At 37.0% G+C, this 21,829-nt stretch overlaps 1 protein-coding gene across 5 annotated transcripts in view; it reads right to left on the bottom strand.

Annotated features, from left to right (window-relative positions):
• The window catches only part of KHDRBS3 (KH RNA binding domain containing, signal transduction associated 3), an 89,235-nt gene that overhangs the window by 27,200 nt on the left and 40,206 nt on the right, over window positions 1-21,829 (bottom strand). For 2 of the 5 annotated variants that reach the window (XR_011724654.1, XM_071738435.1), the window contains exons 4-7: window positions 20,257-20,403; window positions 13,419-13,558; window positions 5,714-5,824; window positions 4,144-4,336 (exon numbers count right to left, since the gene is read on the bottom strand). Coding sequence is in view for 3 of the 5 variants with exons in the window: in XM_071738435.1 (XP_071594536.1) it covers window positions 4,144-4,336; window positions 5,714-5,824; window positions 13,419-13,558; window positions 20,257-20,403 (591 nt within the window). In the remaining 2 variants the exon portion in view is untranslated. The remainder of the gene's footprint in view (window positions 1-4,143; window positions 4,337-5,713; window positions 5,825-13,418; window positions 13,559-20,256; window positions 20,404-21,829) is intronic. The other 3 variants (XR_011724655.1, XM_071738437.1, XM_071738436.1) reach the window with 2 other exon arrangements.

Genomic DNA, 21,829 nt, shown 5'->3' with positions numbered 1-21,829 from the left:
CCTTGTGGGAAAAAGTATATAGTCTTTTACGGTTGTAGGATCCATGATATATATGGGACCTACAAAGCTTAAAAACTTAATTCTTAAGCTTTAGGACCTTCCAGAAACACACAATCAATAACAAACTTTAAAATGTCTTCAAAATTGGCTTTTATCAGTATCTTTTTCACATCCAAGTGTTCAGTACATCCCCCTAAGTAGCCTGTATCTTTAAGTTAAAATCTCCTGCCATGTAACTGGAAATAGTTCATGATGTTTTTCCAGCTTACAATTTCCCCATCATTAGAAGGGCACTCTAGGTCTCTTACTGGTAGATGTTCCATCTTAATTTCTTATTACACAAAGCAATATCACTGAAGCATTCTAATTGAAGCATTAACTGCTAGAAATTATAAATGTGGTCACTGCATTTGAAAAAAATCTGCTGCTGAGGTAAGCCTTGTCTGAATACAAAAACCTCAATAAAATTGCCAAAAACAGACCTAAAGCTTTGCCACAACTTTCAACATACAAACACTAGGGAGGACCATTGACATCTGACTGCTTTCCAAAGCAATGCTGAAACATTGGAAATATTTCCAATGGAAATATTGGAAATAACCTGTGAGCTTAGTTTTATTTTTTTTCAGTGCAGACATTCCACACTGTCACAGCAATATTTAAAAATCACGTTTGAAGTCCAGTTCTTAATGCCTAAAAATCTGCTTATGACCTGAGAAAATTCTCACTTTGCATTCAACACATGTAAGCAGCCAAGGCAGGATTTGACATGGCATCATCACAAATATATTCACGCAAAGTACAGAAATGAAACAGCTACAGAACACTTGCAAAATATTTACCTTCATAAAATTAAAATAGAGGCAAATAAAAGTCTAATTTTAAAAATGGTTCAGTTACATTGCTCTCACTGATTTGGAAAAAGCCTCAAGGGTTTTAAGTTGGTAAGAGGACAACAGGAAGAGGCAGAGAACAGCAGCTGTTGCTAGAAACTGAGATGGATCAGTTACTTTCCAACCTGTTTGACTAAACATTCACAAAGGAATTGATACTATTGAAGAAGTGAATTGCTAGCACACTGTTACTAATTTCCTACTTACTGAAAACTACAAAAAAAACTTAGAAAAATAAATGTAATTTCTATTTCTTAATTGAATAAATTGTCATCTTGAAAATACAGGAAAATATTATTTTGTTACAGGTAGAAAAAAAAAAATCTCATAATAAGAGAACAATGTCCCTAAATCTATTTTTAAGTGCTTTAATAAATCTAGCAACCACCTAGTATGATTTCCCTTATCTAAGTATTATAAAAATAATCCTGGCCATGCTTCAAATGTCATACTAGGCTTCCTGCTGATGTGAGCAGTTGTGGACATGAAATGGGAGGGGTGTGAGCTTTCAGAGAAATTTATCACACCAAACAGAGTGGGAAGTTGAGAACAGTGATTGTAAAGCTTGTCTGGCCATAAAAGTCTGAATTTCTCCTATCACCTTAGCAGATACTACAGCTATTAAAGAGAATGTTCACAACAAATGATAAGGAACTGTAATTTAGTGGCTTCAAAAACTTCATCATAGTACTAACAATATGGGAAAGTCCCAGGAGGAATGGTTCCCAGGGCTCAGACAGATACCTAAGTGAGACTTAAAACTGCAGAGTGGGAAAACTGGTTATATTGAACTGGGAGAATGTGCAGATAGTGCTGCTGGTCTGATATATTGCATGACTTCTGTAGAGAAGGGCAAAGTATGCAGAGAGAGCATGAGAAAGCTGGCAGAAAGCTGACAGAGGGACTCCATCTGTGATGAGCTCACTGTAACAGGGAAGTTCTGAACCACTTCCCTGCTCCAGCATGAGCTCCTCTCTCCACAAGGTCACAGATCCTGCCAGAAGCCTCCTCCAGCATGACCTTCCCATGGCATCACAGCCTTCCACACAAGTATCCACCTGCTCCAGTGTGATGTGCTCCATGGGCAGCAGGAGGACTGCAGGCATCACTGTGGACTTCAGTACAAGCTGCAGGGGAATCTTTGCTCCAGAGCCTGGAGCACCTCCTTGGTGCCTGCAGAGTTTTCTTTCACATATTCTCACCCCTCTCCTCTGGCTGCTGCTGTCTAACAGGTTTTTTTCCTGCCTTATTAAATACAGAGGTCCTGACACCATCACTGATGGACCTTGTCCCGCAGTGGGTCCAACTTGGAGCCAGCTGGCACTGGCTTTACCAGACATCGGGACAGCTTCTGGCAGCTTCTCAAAGGAGCCACTCCTGTAATGCCCCTCTACCAAAACCCTGCCAAACAAACCCAAAACACATGTAAGGGCTGCTCTGTAATGTCTTTGGATATCCAGTTCTCTGAGGTACTGAAACTATATGCTGCTTAAAGTTAACTTCTTATGATAGCCCAAATTTTACTGATGTTCTCATTTTACAGATGCTTCTCAGCAAACAGTGATACCTTGACCTGCTCAGATATTCAGTTTGCTAAAACAGCAATTAGTAAAGAAAGGTGAGAAATACTCCTATCAACTCCTACTGTGTTACTTAACCTGTAAAAGATACATTTAAGACCCTTTGATAATCTACTACAAGTGGGGAGGTAAGAATATACCATGTATTAAATTTAACAAGCAAACTAATGGTTCAGATCCTAGCAAAACTTCATACTGATGAATATCTTCATTTTAACAAAGACACAAATTATGGTAATTTTAAAATGGAGGATCTAGCATTGCTTTATCCAATTACTGCTTTAAATCTATCTACCCCAGTGAAGTCATCTTGTTTGGAAGGTGATTCAGTTCTAGAAAACATTTCTAATTATTCTTTCTCAGAAGTAAACCAGACAGCTGTTATTTCCATGACATTTTTATATAAACATAAGCAGCAGATATATATAAATAGGAAGTTGCTCAAAGAGGTTTATTTTCTACCACATCACCATGTGTGTTAGTGTACTGCCCTGGAAACTGGCTGTTTAATGACAACTAATTCCTTTGAAAACATTGTGAAAAAACCACACATTTGCAGTACCCACCTTGACTAGTAAAGTCACATATAGCCAGGACACATTTAGATTCATATTTTTCACACACTAGTTCTAATGAAATTAATAAACTACATGAATTTCTTCTGAATTGTTGACGTATGTGTATAAATGTTTGTACAAATGACATTAAACTTCTTTCTGCATGAAGTCTTATATAGAAAATAATCTTTCTGATCAAAAGGACAAAGGTTGTGATTTGACCAAGAGAGTTTGGTGGTTGGTGAAGGAAGACCTGAGATAGGAGGTGGAAGACAGGCAGAGAGAAAAGAAAAAAAATGTCTAAATAGCAAAACCATTTTCTGAAACTCAGGAACTTCTTTTTCACAAGTCTGAATAACAGCATTCAGACAAACTTGGGTGTAAAGAGGGAACAATAAAACCTTTAGGATATATAAAACTTTAAAAGCATAATCTTTGAAAATAATATTTTTCTCTAAGACTAAATCCATTTTTATTACAATAGTTTATATCTAATAAGCTTTTTTCTTTATCTTACTGCTCTGGAATTTCAATTTCAATTAAATTTACCCCAACAATTCAAAACTGCCCATAAGTTTCAGTTGTGTACAGTATAAAGTATTTTGGGTTTTAATAAAATCAAGATAAATATGTATGGCCTATAGAGATACATTGCACGATGCTGAAATTTTAGAATCAATCCTGAAGCTTTCATTAAGATATTAACTCTCTAAACATTGAACAGTTATATGACCACAAAGATAGGTTTATGAAGAAGAGTAGGATATGAGTCTCAGTTTTAGTTGCCAATTAAAATTCTACAGACAATGTTATTTTTCAGATTTTTGTACAGCAGAAACCTGATATAATGCTTTTATGAGGTTCATAACTGTTTTGCCAAGTGCACTGTAAATGTCTTTATGGTAGTACATATAACATGAGTTTTTATTAATATGAAACAGTCCAAGTCTGAGAAGGTGACGAGATAAGAACATTTACTGTAGATTGTAAGTGCAAGACTCAAAATAATTAAAGAGATTCTACTGTGTCCTAATGAGATAGATAGGATCATCCATCCAAAATTCCACAAATTTCTTCATGGTAAGAGAATAGCTTACATATTCATTGACTTACATATTCACCATAAGTCTCCTGAGCTGGAGGTGGTGGAAGGGGCCGATAGCCCGCAGGGGGGGGGACTCCTCTTGTTCTGGGTGCCAGAAGTCCACGGCTACGACTGACTGGTCCTCTGCTGGGAGGAACTCCTCTGGGTGCTGGTGCCCCTCTGGGAACTCCTGCTGGTGGGGGGGGCACTCCTCCACGGCCCCTGTGAATACAGGAATCACTTACCATTAAATACTTCACCTTTGGCCTCCCTCTCCAACAGCCCCCTCCCCTCATGACAATTTTGCTTTGCTACAGTCAGAAGAAAAATCTACAGGAGGTTTCTCATTTGTCATTTTCCTGTATGTGTCAATCCAGCTCCACACATTACACAACAAATGCAGAAAAACACAAACTAGACGTGTGATTCAGTGATGAACTTCTCACTAGCTCGAGCCATTCTCACATAAACACACCCAAACCAATTTGCTGTAATCAGTCAACTTCACTAGAATGTGACTTCCAGTATGTGAAATTGCAATCATAGAGTAACAGGTTAATGTGAAGCTGTCAGGCTATATCATACTCAAACCCTGCACAAGGGAATCACTGCAACTCCCTTCTGATCCTATGTTAAGCTTCTACCTGCAACCCAAAGATGACACTGCATGGAGGAGATTGAGCAGGTCACAAAAATTACATTTTCTTCTAGTGCTAAAGAATAGCTTTTGAGCTGTTAGAGGAAGCATTCAAGGGTGTAATAGATGTGCAGGTTGCTTATAGGATATAACCTGATGTCCTATATTTATTTAAGAACAAGAAATAACAGGATAGGTGTTTTTAAAGTTCTGAAAGAATGAAAAGTGTTAACTTGCATTGCATTACTTTGGACACTTAACATACAGTTGAAAAATGAGACCTAAATCAGAACAATTTTCAACAGCATTTGATCCATTTAAAAGTGGTGTTGCCTCCTGACTCCCTGTAGTAAAGGGAGAGACTTAAGAGGTACAACCTGGGAGAAATTTATTCTCATTTCAACAGGATGACTAAAACATTGCTAAAAGACACCTCCTTTTTAAAGGAGATCATTGCACCCCAAGGGCTATAATTAAGTTTAAATGATTGTTTTGTAGGCATATAGGATTGTTTTGAGATATTCACACCCTTATCATATACTGTAACGGGTACATAGAAGGAAACAAACAAGCAAAAGGCTCTATACTACCCTTTCTACCTATCAAGTCATCATCTAATTAATCTCTGGAGCAGTAGCTGAATAAAAATACTGTCCTGATTTCAACAGAAATTTCCAGCTTAAAAAAAAATTATATACTAAAGGTCCAGATTTGGCTTTAAGATTTCCTGTCCCATTTCAAATAAGCCATATAATTTCTCTTTGGTAAGTTTATAAGAAAAAAAGCAGACATTTTACACAAATATTTAGTATTTAAAAAACTGCATCACTAAATGAAGAATGCAAAAATGTAAATACTTGATACAATCAGGATGGATTTCATTAATTCTAATTATTGATCAAAACACAGTCACAATTTTAAACAAGCCTAGAGAGTAAGTGATTTAAAACTGTGCTTATTACTTGGTTTTGGCTAATCTGTAGAATGCCTCCTCAGGACAGGGTACCAGCTGCTTATTTGACTTCATTGTAGTGGGGGCAGGGGTGAGCAGTGAAGTTCCCAGACACAGCCTGCTGAAGTAATATAAAGAAATAGCAGATGTGATACTTTCCAAGTGAAGCCAGAGAAAGGGAAATGAACCTATTGGCATAGACAATAGTCAATACCAAGTGAAAAAAAAAGTAAAAAGACTCAAGAATCACTGGTCAATCTTCAAGGCATCCTTCAGACAGGGTGCAAGTGAAAGCAGCAGAAGGTGGGACATGCTTAAAAACATGGAAAAACATTTTGAGTGAAAGAAAAAAAAACGTACAGTTTTTAGAGGCAGCATGGATTTATTCTTCAAGAGTCATTAGAACACCAGATCTATGTGATGAGAAGGTCTTTTCTGCATTTCCATAACAGTTAATAGGACTAGAGCTGTGATAGGTGGGAAATCATATTTTTTCTATTTTATGAGACCATTTACATGTTTTTTTTTTAGAGTTACTGGAGGAAGAATAAACAATCTGAGATGCATAGTTCTGTATTACACTACACAGATGGTTACTGCACCAGGCTGGAAGGGATTGGAAAGGTGCAGTGATAGAAAACCCAACAACAGGAAACTTCAGTTACCACCATACAGACTTCATTCATATCAAGGTATAATGCTTGGAGCAAGTTTTCAGAAATTTTAAAATGATATTTTATTAGGAAGTCAGAGAACTAAAGAAGTTTGATTGACATGAAAATACTGAGGAACCACATTGAACAGGAGCCTTTGCATGCCTCTGCAAAAACAACAGATCAGCTCTGGTATTGCTTAATTTGAAAAATGACAGCTGTATAAGTTATGCTTAAAAAGATTTTAAAAATTAAAATGTACATATAGAATATGGGAGCACATTTAGAGAAATCCCATGGGAAGTCAGAGCAAATACACAACTGTCAATAAAACTGAAAAAGGGCAAAGGGAGCTCAGTAAGATTAACAGCAGAGTAAGGATGGGTATTGATAGGAGGCTCAGCATTTCAAGTGATACCATCTCTAACATGAAAAAACAAATGCTGAGAAACATAATTCAAGTACTCAGAAAAGCAGGTCAGATAATTTAAAAAGAGTTTTTTAAATGCCAAAGAAACCCAGTCTTTAAAACATCCTAGAACTGGGAAACCTGCTAGAGTCTGACTCCAAATCACCAGTGAAGAGCAGTAAAAAGACATATATGTATGTATATATACATAATTAAGTTTTTTGCTACTTAATCAAGACAGACCAGAGAAGGCTCCCATGCTAGAGTCTTTCCTTAAGAGGAATGCACGGGTGGTGCTGCCAGCTCACCAAGAGACAAATTACAGAACAAAAGGAGGAAGCAAATGTAATTACAGTATCTTTTGATGAGCTACAACAGTCCAGATGTCTATCTCTTTAATCTTTAGCTGGATCCCAACCTGCATGTTAAGGACAATAAAATTTCAAAGCAGCAAGAGGGAACACTTGGGACTGAATACGTACACACACACACACACACACATAAATTTATATTGTAACATTATACAAAATAGTAGGTACTGAGCTACCATTGCCCATAGAATAATTATGATTAAAATTGGCCCAGTAGTCAGGACAGTGATGAAAAATGTTTAAAAAACATTTAAAAAACATTTAAAAAAATGTAACAGAATACAGAAAACTTTGTTACCCTACTGTGTGTATATAGAGCCCTGTATTCTAATTTAAAAGAACATGGAAGAACTGGAAGCACATTAGAAATTGTTGAAAATGACCCCCAGTCTGTAACAGCTTCCATGTCAGGACAAAATTAAGTAGATTAAGGTGTTCCATACTATAAATGACAACTGGGGCTTATATGATAGAACTCAATAAAAACATCAAGGGAACGGAGAAGGTGCAGGAATTACTCACACACCTTATTCTCAATCTAGAAACCACAAGACATCAGCTGGGAGAGAAGAAGTATTAAACCAGATTGAGTTAACATCTGAGCCACTGTGACTGCTCCTATGAAATGCAGTCCCTGAATGACACCTCAGGAAATCCTTGCTTCTACCCAGGTGCTATTATTGTCATCACCAGACATGCTTTAGCAACAAAGGTATGAAGTGATACCCATTGAGTCCTACTCTCAAAGAAATATCTTACTGTCCTTAACCAGATTAGTATGGCTATGAGAAAGTTTTAAATAGTTTTTTCATCTTTATTATCACTTTGGTTTGATTCTCCTGAATGTTTTAATCTGGCATTGTGAAACCCAGTGAAGGAAGATAACACTACCTCATTAAATGCAGTAATTTAGGTGGTTAAATTAGAAATAATTTTATTTCCAAAGCCAGGTAATTAAACTGTAGGCTCTTCACTGAAAAAAAAATGTCTTTTTCAATCTAGGTACTATGGGCTATACTAAATAAAAGAAGTCCTAGTTTAACAGATTTTGTTTCTCCACACAGATCATTTGAGAAAAGAGGGGAAAAACTGTAACTTAACTCATATGTCAAAGTATCCCTCTGAGGACAATGTAATGAAAACTATTTTTGTTGGAACCTGACTCCTACCCCCATAGAATTTTTTAATTATTTATACTTCCAATTCAGTATGAGAAAAAAAAAACCTGAAAGAATTCCTATAAAGCTATCACATACACATAAGAATGGAGAAATAAGCCTTTCATGTTTGAATGTACCAGTGTGGATTTTTAAATACAGACTTGTAATTATAGAAGGAAATTTTGATGTATAAAAACCTGAAAAGTATTATCTTACTATGTAAGTAAAATATCACTTAATCACTGCACCTTGTAACTGATTAACATCTTGTTGTTTTAATGATGAGTTTGATTTCTGGAAAGACATTCTAAAGAAAATTAAATACCATTTAGACTACATTATACTAAATTGTGCACAAAAGATCTAACATAGAATTAAATCACAGGTACTAATCATCGATTGCCACAAAAACAGTATTTTACCAAGTCATATAACTTAAATACCTTCATAGAAAACTACTTAAATACTTTCTCTTTGGCCTTTATTAGCAACAATAACATTTCTGCTTTACAGCAGTCCTATAGTGCTTCTAGGATTTGTTTCCAGAAAACTAATTGCCCTTGACCCCAGCATCGAGCTCACACACCCTTCCAGCTTCCCTCAGCTACAGCCATATATTCTTATAATGTCTTGTCTCTAGTACTGTTATTTCAACTTTCACCTTGCACTGGATGACTTAGTAAAATTACCCTGATTATGAAATCACAACTAGAGTCAGTTCACAGCTTTCCTCCACTTTTTTAGTGAGTTTGTGATATGAAGCTCCTTTTCAATTTCTCTCCTCCAGAGGGGGAAGTAAATGAAAGAACAGCCCTAAAATAAAACTACCTGTGAAATTTAGGACTAATTCCCTAACACTATTAAACAAGAAAACACTTGAAATTCTCTAATTTTAGCATTCATCATTCTGCAGGGCTTTAAACTGCTCAAGAAATGGATCTAACAAATTTTGTTACCAGATGTTGGTATATTTTCTTCTTTTGAGCACAGCCAATTACATTCAATGTTCTTCAAACAGTAAATGTTTATGTACAGGTTTTCAATTGGACATCTGAAAAACAACAAACCTGTTATTTTAAAACATCAGCACCAAAATATTGAACACTGATATCTGGATGCCACCCCAGAACTAGGATTATTCCTGTTTTGGTTTTTTTGTTTTTTTTTTAATGAGAGTTACCATTCAAGTTAAAATTTTTATGCAAGTTTTATTTCACATTTTCATTTGTAAACAGTAATACATATGCCCATGTTTCAATTTAGTGAAAAATGGGAAATTTATCACAGATAAAGAAACAAAACACATTGAACAGAATACCTGCCTTGGTCCTGGGTCTTGAACTGACTTTGTCAAGTATTTTGCTACAGAATCTTATGCAGTATACTACCTACATGTTCTCAAAAAAAAAAGTTCAGAAATAGAAACCAGTTCATTCCAGACATATGACAGGAGAGTAACTGGAAGTTGAAGGACATATTGCAGCAGTGATCCACATCACCTCATATTACTTCTGCAATACAAGACAAATTCTAACCTGCAACTACTGAAACAGTTTCATTTTTCCCCAGATAGTGACAGACACTCAAAAATTAGGATACCAGCCTGACATATGAACAAAAAAATGGGAAAAAGGAAAAAAAACCCAGTCTCATACAAGTTTAAATCACAATTTTGCTACTTCTTTAATTAGACTTTTCCTACATGTTGGATTTATAAGAAATTACATTTTCATCCCCTCATCTTAGTGAAAACAAAAGATCTGCTTTCCAATACAATTCCTCTCAAAGTGAAGCCAATGAGCTCTCCCTTATTGTGGCCTCTCAATACTTAGAGAGGTGCTTATAACAAAGTTTGGGGGTTTTTGTTTGGTTTGTTTTTTTTTTTTTTCCAGGAACAAGGGGCAATGGATTTAAACTGAGAGGTTAGATTTTTATTGCACATAAATTCTTTACTGTGAGGGTGGTGGGACACCAGCACAGGTTGCCCAGAGAAGTTGTGGTTGTCCCCTCCCTGGAAGGGTTCAAGGCCAGGTTGGATGAAGCTTGGAGCAACCTGATCTAGTTGAAAGTGTCTCTGCTATGGCAGGGGAGGTGGACCAGATGATCTTTGAAGACCCCTTCTAACCCTTCTATGATTCTAACATTGATTTCTACTTTTAAGTGACGTAGTTAATTGGAAGTATCAATTGACATTTCAGTAATTTTATTATTTATATTACACTGATTAGGGATGGGAATTCAAATGCATCAAAGAATGATTATGGAAGAGTTCCATCATGTAGCTACTCACTGTAACAGCATCACAGCACACAGCACAAATCCTGTGTGCTTGCTAACACAACAAATTCAAAACTAATTGGCATGATCCTTCATTTTCTATAGCCACCTCCAGAATAAGGAATTTAAGAACAGTGGCAGTTTGCAATAAAAACAAAGGAATGAAATAAAACTTTCAACAGGAAAAGCTGAAAAGTCTCCTGTCCCTTCTTTTATAGCACGGAAGAGGAGGAAGGTTAAATGCTAAACACCAGAGAAAATAGGAATCTTTATTGCATCTGAAAGTCATCTGTACAGAAGTAGGTTGAAAGAAAAAATTAAAAATTGGGCAAGGGGGAAAAGGAAGTGGCTACACACCCAAGAGCAACGATGAGAAAAGCACATCCCTAAAGGTAAAACTTGATGCACACACAACTCTTCTACACCAATTTCCATCCACTCACCCCTCAGAACCTTACTTGGCTTTAGTGTCATAAAAGTTTTAGTCCAGAAAACCTGGAACAAGCCAGAAATAGCAGAATAAAAAGTTACCATAAAGCCACAACCATTAGGGAACTACTTACCACATACAGGAACACCTGTGCACAAGCTAGAATTTTGTATGCAAGCACAACAAAGTACTGTTTTCTATAGAATAAAATTTTAGTATGAAGCTAAACACACATGTAACAAGTCTTCTTAAAAGAAGGCACTTGATAAGATGCATTATCTCCAGTTTCAACACGTCTGATAAGGAGTAAAAAAAAAAAAAGCATAAATTAGTACTTAGGGGTTTTTTAAGGGAAACTATTCAGAAATAAAAATTTGGAACTTAAACACAGTTATTGCATCCTCATGTATGTTTTTTAAAAATATTATATCAACTATAAAGAGAGGTTAGTATCAAGGTTTCAGACTTCATGAAGTTTTTTCAAACTTTGCTCCAACCTCTCCTGGATCTCAGGGATGCTTGTTATCAAAGCTTCAATGCTGAGGCAAAGCCTTTACCAAAGCCTTCCTTCATCTGAAGTGTAATCCACTAAAATAAATGGGTAATTTGGGTGCTAAAAAAGAATCAGAGCATTACAACTGATTTTGAGATCTTTAATTCAATGGTTATAAGTATCTCAGTAGCAATGGCATTGCATTTCTCTCAAGAAAATCTTGTGTTCATAAGAGCTTCAATTTGAGGGGGAAAGTCTCTTAAGACTTTGAGATGAGCCTTAAAGCAAGGAAAAGTGAAGCAAACAACTTTGAGTCTCCTTTAGAACAGCCATAAAAAAAGATGACAAATACAATTTTGAGCTGCTATCTCCAACTTAAATGCTAATAATATTTAAATTTACCCTGAAGACACTTCAATAGTTGTAAACCAACAGGATATGGGATTCTGAGCTACGTAACAGCAAATATAAAATGCACATTTGAAAAAATAATTGATTAAAAACTAGAATATGGAACGAGTGATGTTAGAAACTCAGGAATATGAAAACTTAATTATGCATGCATAGTAGTGGAAAATAGCTACACCACACTTCAGTGATAAAATCAGACCAAATGGTAACTAATTGCTGTATCAAACACTAGCTTAAGGACGTATGGAAAATAAGAAACATGAAATAGAGATGTGAGTATCTCTGTACAGAGCATCTGTAGCAGAGCTCTTATAGGCATCAATTGGAAAGAATTAGCAAAAAAACAATCTGCAAAAATCAAATGAGGTCTCTAATTTGCAAGTACTTTCATATGGCCGATTACAGTACCAAAGAAGTGAACCTTGGTATATAATTACCAGTACTCTGAACAATGTTAAAGAAAAGCAGAGTAGATATATTACACAATATTACTAATACAATAATGAATATTGCTGATTTAGAGAAAATAAGTATAGTCTTACAGGACAGAAACAGGAAATTTACGTTCTCTAAATTAAGAGTCATTCTGCATTGTGTTTTCAATCATTACCACAGGATACATGTGACTGAAGTAGTAGTAATCCCTTGGAGCTTTTTCTTTGAACTTCCTTATTCAGAATGTTATTTTGAAATTATTTTAAAAGGCAAAAAGTTAAGCTTTCATTAAATAAACAGAGACATATGAAGGAAAATAGATCACTGCAGAAATCAGTTACTTAGCTGCTGCAGCCACAATTTCTGTACAGTAACAGAGATAATTATGCACTTTTAGTTTTAGTTTTCACTCTGAGACTCAAAGAAATCAAAGCTGTCATCTCAGTACTGGGATGCTAGAGTAAGTGTAAAACACCTCCTGCATCAAATAAAACAAAACAAAACTTGTCTATTCCTGAATCCAGCAAAAGGCATTTTCTAGTAAGTGCCATTAAAATGAGATTAAACCCAAATTCTATCTCCAAAACAATTCTATAACTTTTTAATGACTACAAAAACATCAGAATACAGTCAAAAGGGAATATGTTCTGTGAGTTAAGACAAATTTCTCTGAAACTCATGTCCATCAAGGCAAGACAGATATACCAGTTTTTCAAAGCCACAAGCTCCATAGGGCATAGACAGACCACACATGCACCTAAGGAGCAACTGAAAGTTAGCAGTCAAGCAGATGCTCACATTAAGACTGAATATTTTCTATGATTTACATAGTTTCTTAATATATGTATCATTCAAGAGTCATAAAACATGATTCAACTCCATGGTTAATTCAGCCTAAACTGATTAGATTAACATCAATGAGTGAAGACTGTTTCAGCTGTCTTTCCCTCATGCTTTGGGAGTCTTTCATGTATTTTGCTGATGTATTTTAGGGGGAGTGGGTTGGTTGTGTTTGAAGGGACAGGCTTAAAAAATTTAGACTTAAAATTAAATTCTACTGCAATTGATAAACTTACCTGGACAAAGCAGGAACTGGTACTCCTCTTGCTCGAATTGATGCTTTTCCACGAACTACTGGAACTTCTGCATTTTCTGAACCACCATTTAAATATGTTAACTCTTGAAGCTGTGCCTGTCTGATTTCATCATTGTAGTCCTAAAGCAGTGGGGCAGAGTCAGAAAATAAACACTGTTAAACCACCACATCAAGTTAGTATCAGCAAACACTCCTGCTGTGAGTTCTCTCTAAAAAATGAGCATCCCACTGAAGTTTAACATGCATAATATTCCAGGCATTTATCCACTCTAGAACTTCTGTAAGAATTCTACATATGAATTGCAACATTTGATCAGCCATTATTTTTCTTTCCCCCTGCATATTACCGCCTTGGAGATTTATCAATTTAAATACCACTGGTAAAATGCTATAGGTGGGGGGAAACACTAGAAAAATCAAGGTTTGCAGTTCCAGCTGTACAATGATAGTGTTAAAAGCAGGAAAAATCCCATTGTCTTGAGTTGCAAAGCAGTAAAGAATAAACAAGAGTGTTGATAACAGCCCCTCATGAAGAAGGGATAGATTAGACCTCTACACTTTTAAAATCAGAAGTTAAAGAATAAACGAGGAGATTAATTCAATACATACATACATAATGATCCAATTAAAATAGCTAATTATAAAATATGCAACAATAAACAAGCTGAAGAGAGCTTTTTTCTTATTCTTCAAGAATCATCTCTTGAGGTCTATCAAAAAGAAAGCTGAAGCTATTTACATGGAATACAGTACTTCTCAAACACACAGAGAGGACCTTGAACCAACCTCAAGAATAAGCAAATCACAGGAATAAAATAGATACAGCAATGAACTAGAGCTATCCAGATTTTTCAATCATTTTCCCTGTACTTAAAGTAGAGCTGAAGAATGCATCTGTAAAGTGAATCAAAAGTATTTTACTCACTTGTTTGTATTAAAACTATCAAAACATTATAAGGTCCTCTAATAAGAATGAAGTGATACTTGTGATAGAACAGCTCTTCTGCAAATCCTTCCATTTCAAAACTGAATGTTTCTTCAAATATCGGCCATTTTATGACTATTAAAAAACAAAGGATGTGCATCTCACTGGAAATCTGACTATTACACTGAGGCACAAGGAAGGTACCAAAAGACTGTCAGGCAGCCTTGAATCAGAACTCTGAAATATAACTGCATTGAAAGGAGATTAAAACTTCCATGAATTCAAAGATCTCAACTATCCTTGACACGTTCTGCTTCTCCTAAACTTCTTCAAACAGAAACAGTTTGCTCTTACACACCATTGTAGAAGATACTTACTGGTGTTCTAAAAGTGACACCATAAAAATATTTTGTACAAACTGTGTTGAACACACTCTGAAATTTAACTCACAACTGCCTGTCTGAGATCAGCCTCTATTTAGCAGCAGAAACCAACTAGCAAACAAGATGAAGGAAAAATGCCTGGAAGACAATCAGTGGTTTCAAACTGTGTAATTGAAGCTTTTGACAAACATTCCATTACAAAACAGCTTGGACCCAATAAACAACCAAACCACCAGAGAAAGTAGAAGTGAAACAGGCAATTCAACACTATTCTGGCCAATTACTATATAGATACTCCCCTAATATTTGTAACTTCTTTGTGAGTTCTCCAAGAGACATCCTTCTCAGAATTCACAAAATCACAGAATGGTTTGGGTTAGAAAGGGACATTTGGGATCATGCAGTTCCAACCCCCCTGCATGGGCAGAGACACCTCCCACTGGACCAGGTTGCTCATGGCCCCATCCAACCTGGCCTTGAATACTTCCAGAGAGTAGGCAGCCACAACTTCCTTGGGCAACCAGTTCCAGTGTCTCATCACCCTCATGGAAAAATGTATTCCTAATATCTAACCTACATCTCCCTTGAAGAAGGGGGGAAGTAGGGTTTAAAACCATTTCCCCTTGTCCTCTCCCTACACACCCATGAAATAAGCCCTACCCCAGCTTTCTTGTAGGCCCCTTCAGATATTGGAAGGTTGCTATAAGGCCATCTCAGAGCCTCCTCTTCTCCAGGCTGAACGACCCCAACTTCTTTAGCCTGGCTTCACAGGGAAGGTGCCTCAGCCCTCTGATTAGTGGCTCTCCTCTGGAGATGTTTCAGCAGTATTATGTGCTTCTTATGTTGGGAGCTCCAGAACTGGACACAGATCTCCAGGTGAGGTCTCAAAAGAGCAGAGGAGGAGAATCCCCTCCCTCATCCTGCTGTCTGTGCTTCTTTTGATGCAACCCAGGACAGTTTGCTTTCTGGGCTGCAAGTGCACACTGATGGTTCATGCTGAGCATCTGGTCCACCACCATCCCCAAGTCCTTCTCCTCAGGGCTGTCCACAATCCTTTCTCCTCCCAGCCTCTATTCATGCATGGGATTGCCTCGACCCAGGTGCAGAACCTTGTACTTGGCCTTGTTGATCTTCATGAAGTTTGTATCAGTCCACTTCTCAAGCCTGTCAAGGTCCCTCTGGATGGGATCCCTTCCCTGGCATGCTGAGATCATCCTACAGTGTGGTGTCATCAGCAAACTTGCTGAGGGTGCATTTGAGTCCACTGTCCCATGTCACCAACAAAGGTGTTAAACAGCAGTGGTCTGAGTACCAACCCTTGAGGAACCACTCATCACACATCTCCATTTGGAGACTGAGACACTGATCACAACTCTTGGTGTGACCATCCAGCCAGTTCCTTATCCAACAAGTAGTCCAAACATCACATCCATATTGTTTTGAATTGAACTCCTGAAAAAAATCTTTGTTCACTTGATATTAATTTAATTTCTTAACCAAGATGTGCTTAGGTTGTCACTGTGCCTGTTGGGTCCTTTTTTCCCTTCTCCCTGATGCTTCTGCATTTCCTGTAGCTTATTAGTGTTAAGCATACCAGCAGCCTTAGAATCATAGAATCATAGAATAGGCTGGGTTGGAAGGGACCTCAGGGATCATCGAGTCCAACCGCTGCAGTCACTAGACCATGGCACTGAGTGCCACATCCAGTCTCTTTTTAATTGTCTCCAGGATGAAGAGTCCACTACCTCCCTGGGCAGCCCGTTCCAATGTCTGATCACCCTTTCCGTGAAAAAATTCTAATATCCAATCTGAACTTCCCCCGGCACAATTTAAGACCATGCCCTCTTGTCTTACTGAGAGCTGCCTGGGAGCCACAGACAAGGACTCCACTGTGCAAAGGCAGAGAACAGAAAAATATTGTCCTTATCACATAGGCCAGAAGCAGGAGGGAGACACACAGCAAAGGGACAGAACAAGGAAGCCATGATAAGCAGTGTTGATTCATTAGGCACTGAAGAAGATTCTTCAATTGAAAGTAACAGATGGTCAATTAATGAATGCCCACTGCTGGAAAACAGCACACTCAAGTCAAATTGTGGAGACAATCTCTTCCTCACCCAGAACACAAGCTGGTAATGGAAACCCTTTAGGCTTCCCTCCTCCCCTGTACAGTTTAGACAAAGGTGACATTTCAGCCAAATGCTGCTTGCTGCTGAATATCAAACAGCTGTACTAATTTTTCAGTATCTCCTTGGGATCAGCTGTAACTTAAACCTTATTCTAATTTACCATTCAAACTATTAGCAAAAACGTTTTATTTAGTGGTAGGAAAGATCTCTGCAAAACTCTATACAGTTTTGCAAAACACCCAAGCAGATCTTCATCCTGGCAGTGAGCTGTAAGAAGTTTTCAGGTTTCCAGCCACCTTTACACAGACACCTTAATTTTTTGCCAGGTTGCTTGATGAAATGTGTGAGACTTTGCAAAGCCCACCAGCTCTTCTAAATGCCATTTAACACCATTTCATCAACACACCTTACAAACTGAGCATGCAGGAAGAAGCTGTAAATTCTGCTCACATTGTAAATTGACTGCTATGGCTTATTCTCTCAAATATATTTCTATACTTTGCTCTGAAGGCAAGGAAAACTCTGGTAACCAAGAGCAAAGCATAATTAATGATGTGGCTGTCAAAACAATGACTAACACTACTGAAAAATTAAGCAAAATACTAAAAAAAGTCCCACTGGCCAGCAGGGAAGTAATCATGATATAATACAGGATCTGGGAAGAAGAGGGTGCACGTACCTGGCTTTTTGTCCTGACAAATTAATACCAATCACAACACCCACTAATCTAACAGATGAACAGACTGCTAAACAGAGGCTCTGACCAGAATAAGTGGATTATCTAATTAAAAGAGGACAAAAGACTTGAAGTTAAAAACCAAACAAAACAACAAACCACAGCTCTATCTGCAGAAGATGGGTGAAAGTCAAGGCAAAGTGATAAATGTAGGTAAAACCAATCTTGAGTCAGTTTTTGTCTTCAGTTATACCAATAGGTTAGAGGACAGTACTCCACTGCAGCTGTTTGAACTTCAATGCTAAGGTAGATCAAATTGTGGGTCTAAAGAGAGGCTGAGACATTTTTCCTAGAGTTGTGTACTACAAGAATATTTTGTAGCCTACATTCTAGCACCGACTGTGATTGCAGGCCTGTTCAGGCCTGACCTGAACACTGAACAATGACTGCATTTATAAATTAGGAGCATCTGAAGTTGTTAGAAGGTACAGTTATCTTACACATGAAGGAAAACAATTAAGATCATAATCATCTATGCTGATAGCAAGACATCTTACTTGAAAAAAAAACTGGTAATTTCCTAAGCAAGCCACAAAATACATTATAGAAAATAAAAATGAAGTTGTATTTGGCAGCAGATAACCAAACTGCAGCTCTAGAGAGGAGTTTTGCTTCCTGGCTTGGCTGCAAGGAGGGGTGGGGAGACAAGAGATTAAGGCACTTAGAGCAGTTCTGATAAGATTACATTTGAAAAACCAAAGGGAAATTAAGACAGTGCTGTCTTGATCCCATAATTCAGAAAAGATTATGTAGTATCAGTTTAGCTCACTAAAATAAAGATGCAATACTGAGATGGATAAGTGTACAGCTAATGAATGAAATTGCTCATTATCTAACTCTACAGGCTTAACAGCAGAAAGCAGTAAGTTTTCATAAACTTACTGAATAAATTAGACATTAGGTGAATCACACTCAATGAAGAAAAATAATATTTTTAATGAAGGGGGCAGAGGGATCAGGTATATCCTTACTTCCAATATATGCAAAAAGCACTTACCAAATAGCATATTTTCACCTAAAAAAAAACCAGCTGTTTGCTCACAAACAAGAACTTAATTCTCACCCATCCTGTCACACAATCAAATAATGAATGACATAAATACAGTAATCCTTGATATTATGAAAGCCCAACATTCCTACAAATACCCAGTTAAATAACTACTACCTATTCTGTTAGGATGTTTAAACAGTAGTATCTTTATTTACCTCTTCATATACATCAAGACAAAAGCCATGTAAAACCTGGAAGCAAAGTTATGAAACAATGCTCGGGACATTTTCCACAGTGGGTTAAACTGTCTTATGGTGCATCTACATTAGTGTTATGTCACATCAGGATGTATTCCTAAATGAGCCTCCTGATGATCATTACTTACCATGCTTTGGTTCATGTTATGCAGTGGTGCTGGGACATACAAACTTTCATTCAGACAAAAACAAGCCAGAAGAAAAACTCAAAGAGCTCTTCTACTCCAGTCACTTGAGGACTTGGTTTCATGGATCTTTACTAGATTTAGTACAAACCAAATTCCACCAAAAGCATATAGTGCCACAATCAAGTCATGAGCACCAGCTACTTCAACCTGGAATACAACTAGAAGTTGTACTATCAAGAGGCTGTAGTGACCTTAGGTCAGGAACCCCCAGCTGCTCCTGAACACAGCTACACTGACAATACTCTCTCACAACATTTATGTCTTCTTGTCCCTGAGAATCACACCTTAGCAACTAAAGGTACCTTAGCCAGGACTCCAAGATCTGACACTAATCAGTAAAAAAAACTTGGGTACCATTTTTGACAGTGAAAATAATCAGAAGTCACTGCACCTTAAGCATTCTTTGCTTTCCATACCCTTTCTTTTGATAACCAATACAAATAGAAGAATGTTCACTGAAGAGCTCACAGAGTTCACAGTTAGGAACTTCCCATAATAGGATGCCTCAAAATGCCTCAACTCCAGAGCTTGGACTGTTCTGAGAAGTTTAATACTGCAAAACAATTGAGGTTGGTCCTTACTTGAGAAGCAAGTAAAGGAATGTTTTACACAAACACACTGGAAACCATTTAAAAGTAGTGTCTATGAATATTCTAAACCTGGAGTACAAAATATTGGATATTGCATGTCATTTTATACATCCATATATCACAAGTTGAAGTTTACACCAGAAGATAAATATAACTCAGGTATTACTAGCTTTGTGTGATAAATAAAGATAGAAGATGAAATTGTTTTAACTCCCAGCACTGAACCCTAAGCTAGGTTTATGAGTAGCAGCAATACTACAACTTCCAATTTATTCTTAATGAAGCAGAACTCATGCTGATGCTTCAGGTACACCATTGTTAAGTTCTGCATTAAGCTAAGAAAGTTGATTTTCCATATTTTAGATTATCTTTACAATTATTAGTAAACTTGAGTAGTTTGCACATAACCGGTTAAGCAAGACTAAGTTGCTTTTTTTACTATAGGCCATGTCATGAGAATGTATGTAGAGTGTTAGGCATTTACCCAATAACTGCCTTTAACAGACTGAGAAGTATTTGTAAACACATCTTTTGCAGGTGAAGGAAATTAAGCAATACGACCTTACAAATATCATACAGTAAGTTAGTATTAAAGACAGTTTAAGAAAAAAATACTAACAGGGATGAGAAATTTCTTGATTTCCTCCAATGCATGTCCCATTCTGGCATATGCTTCTGCTGGTGGAGCAAATACTTCAATTAAAACATGCAGATCATCATTTAGGTGGAAGTACTTTGCCTCTCCACTTTTTCTCAACTCTTCCTCCTAGGAGATAAGAAAAAAGTTTGGTTTTTTCCACCTTATTTTCAAGATATTAACATGCAAGTGTTAGCTGCTTCGGAGGCATTTGCACATACGATTTACTCATGTTCAGATGTCAACAGCTAAAGGAAGTATAAAATTACACACTTCTGATGCACTTCAAATCAATAATGTTGCTGGAATACCAGATTAGTATCAGTTTGCTTGTCACCAGTAAGTGACTAGTAATAAAATAGGGCACATCAGCTTCTGGTCATATACAGGAACTGTAGCACAAGGGAGAACATTCCCAGGAGTATTCCCAAGTGTACCAGCTTCACCCATAAGGCAGAAAAACATACCATGAACTTGAAGCCTTGTTTCTCATTACTATTGTCTTCAGAAAGCAGTTTGATCTAATATTCCACAAGAGCAAGACTCTTATCAATAGTATTTCAGTCTCAGTTTTAGCACACAGCCCAGATATTTATTTTCTGCTCTCAGATTTCTACCCAGTGAGTACACCCTCTACAGAACTACACTACTTGGACATGAAACTAACAGGATGCAAGACAAAGGCAGAGCACTAGAGGGAAAAAGAGTTCACCAGGTATTTCAGAACATTTTTTTATTCTGCTTCACCCAATGCACTTGTGACTGAGAAACAATTTTCCAAGTAGTGGAGCAGAGCTCAGTTTTCAAATGCTTGCACATCGGAGACAAAACGTTCACAAACCCGAATGTGCATTTGTGACTGGTGCTTCCCAAGAGGCTAAGCCATCATTAAAAAAATTTCATTTTATTACCAGAGAACTTCATATCAAATTCTTTGCAGTTTTGCTATCTGAAAAGCAATGCCCTATGAATTCTCCTCCATTACTTATGGTATGTAGCAAGCCTCAGGTAAGTACTTCACTCTTTATATTATTAAAATTATAGCTTCAATGACAGTCAAAGCCACACACACACCTTAATTACAGGCTGAGTTTTATAACTGACAATCTATTTCTGCTTCTCATAAATAACACTCATCATACCTTGTGCTTGACTATAGGGATGTTTGAAAAATAAATTAAAAATCAATTTAATCTATAGTAGCTGTTAGAGAATACACAGCTTAATACAGGAGTATTAAGCGGTCCGAGTTAGCAGGATTAGACTTTGTCAAAGCAATTACCTTGTCTGTACAAAAGAGATGTTAGAAACAGGAAGTAAACTAATAGAAATATTACTCCTCATATAGTTTCAATAGGAACTGTTTCTCAAATAAATAAGCAGTTATTCAAGACATGTAAACCATCATTCATATGGAACCTAGAGGTTTTCATCAGTGGAGTTACTCATACCCTTTTTCAGTGTATACATATTATCAAGCATCACCTGTCCCTTTTCTTTGAAGGCAAAAAAACACTGCAGCTAATCAGATGTGCAGAGAATTGAGAATTAAGAA

Source organism: Heliangelus exortis, chromosome 2, assembly GCF_036169615.1.
Source record: "Heliangelus exortis chromosome 2, bHelExo1.hap1, whole genome shotgun sequence".
NCBI classification, from domain to species: domain Eukaryota; kingdom Metazoa; phylum Chordata; class Aves; order Apodiformes; family Trochilidae; genus Heliangelus; species Heliangelus exortis.
This window is presented reverse-complemented; position numbering and strand designations above follow the sequence as displayed.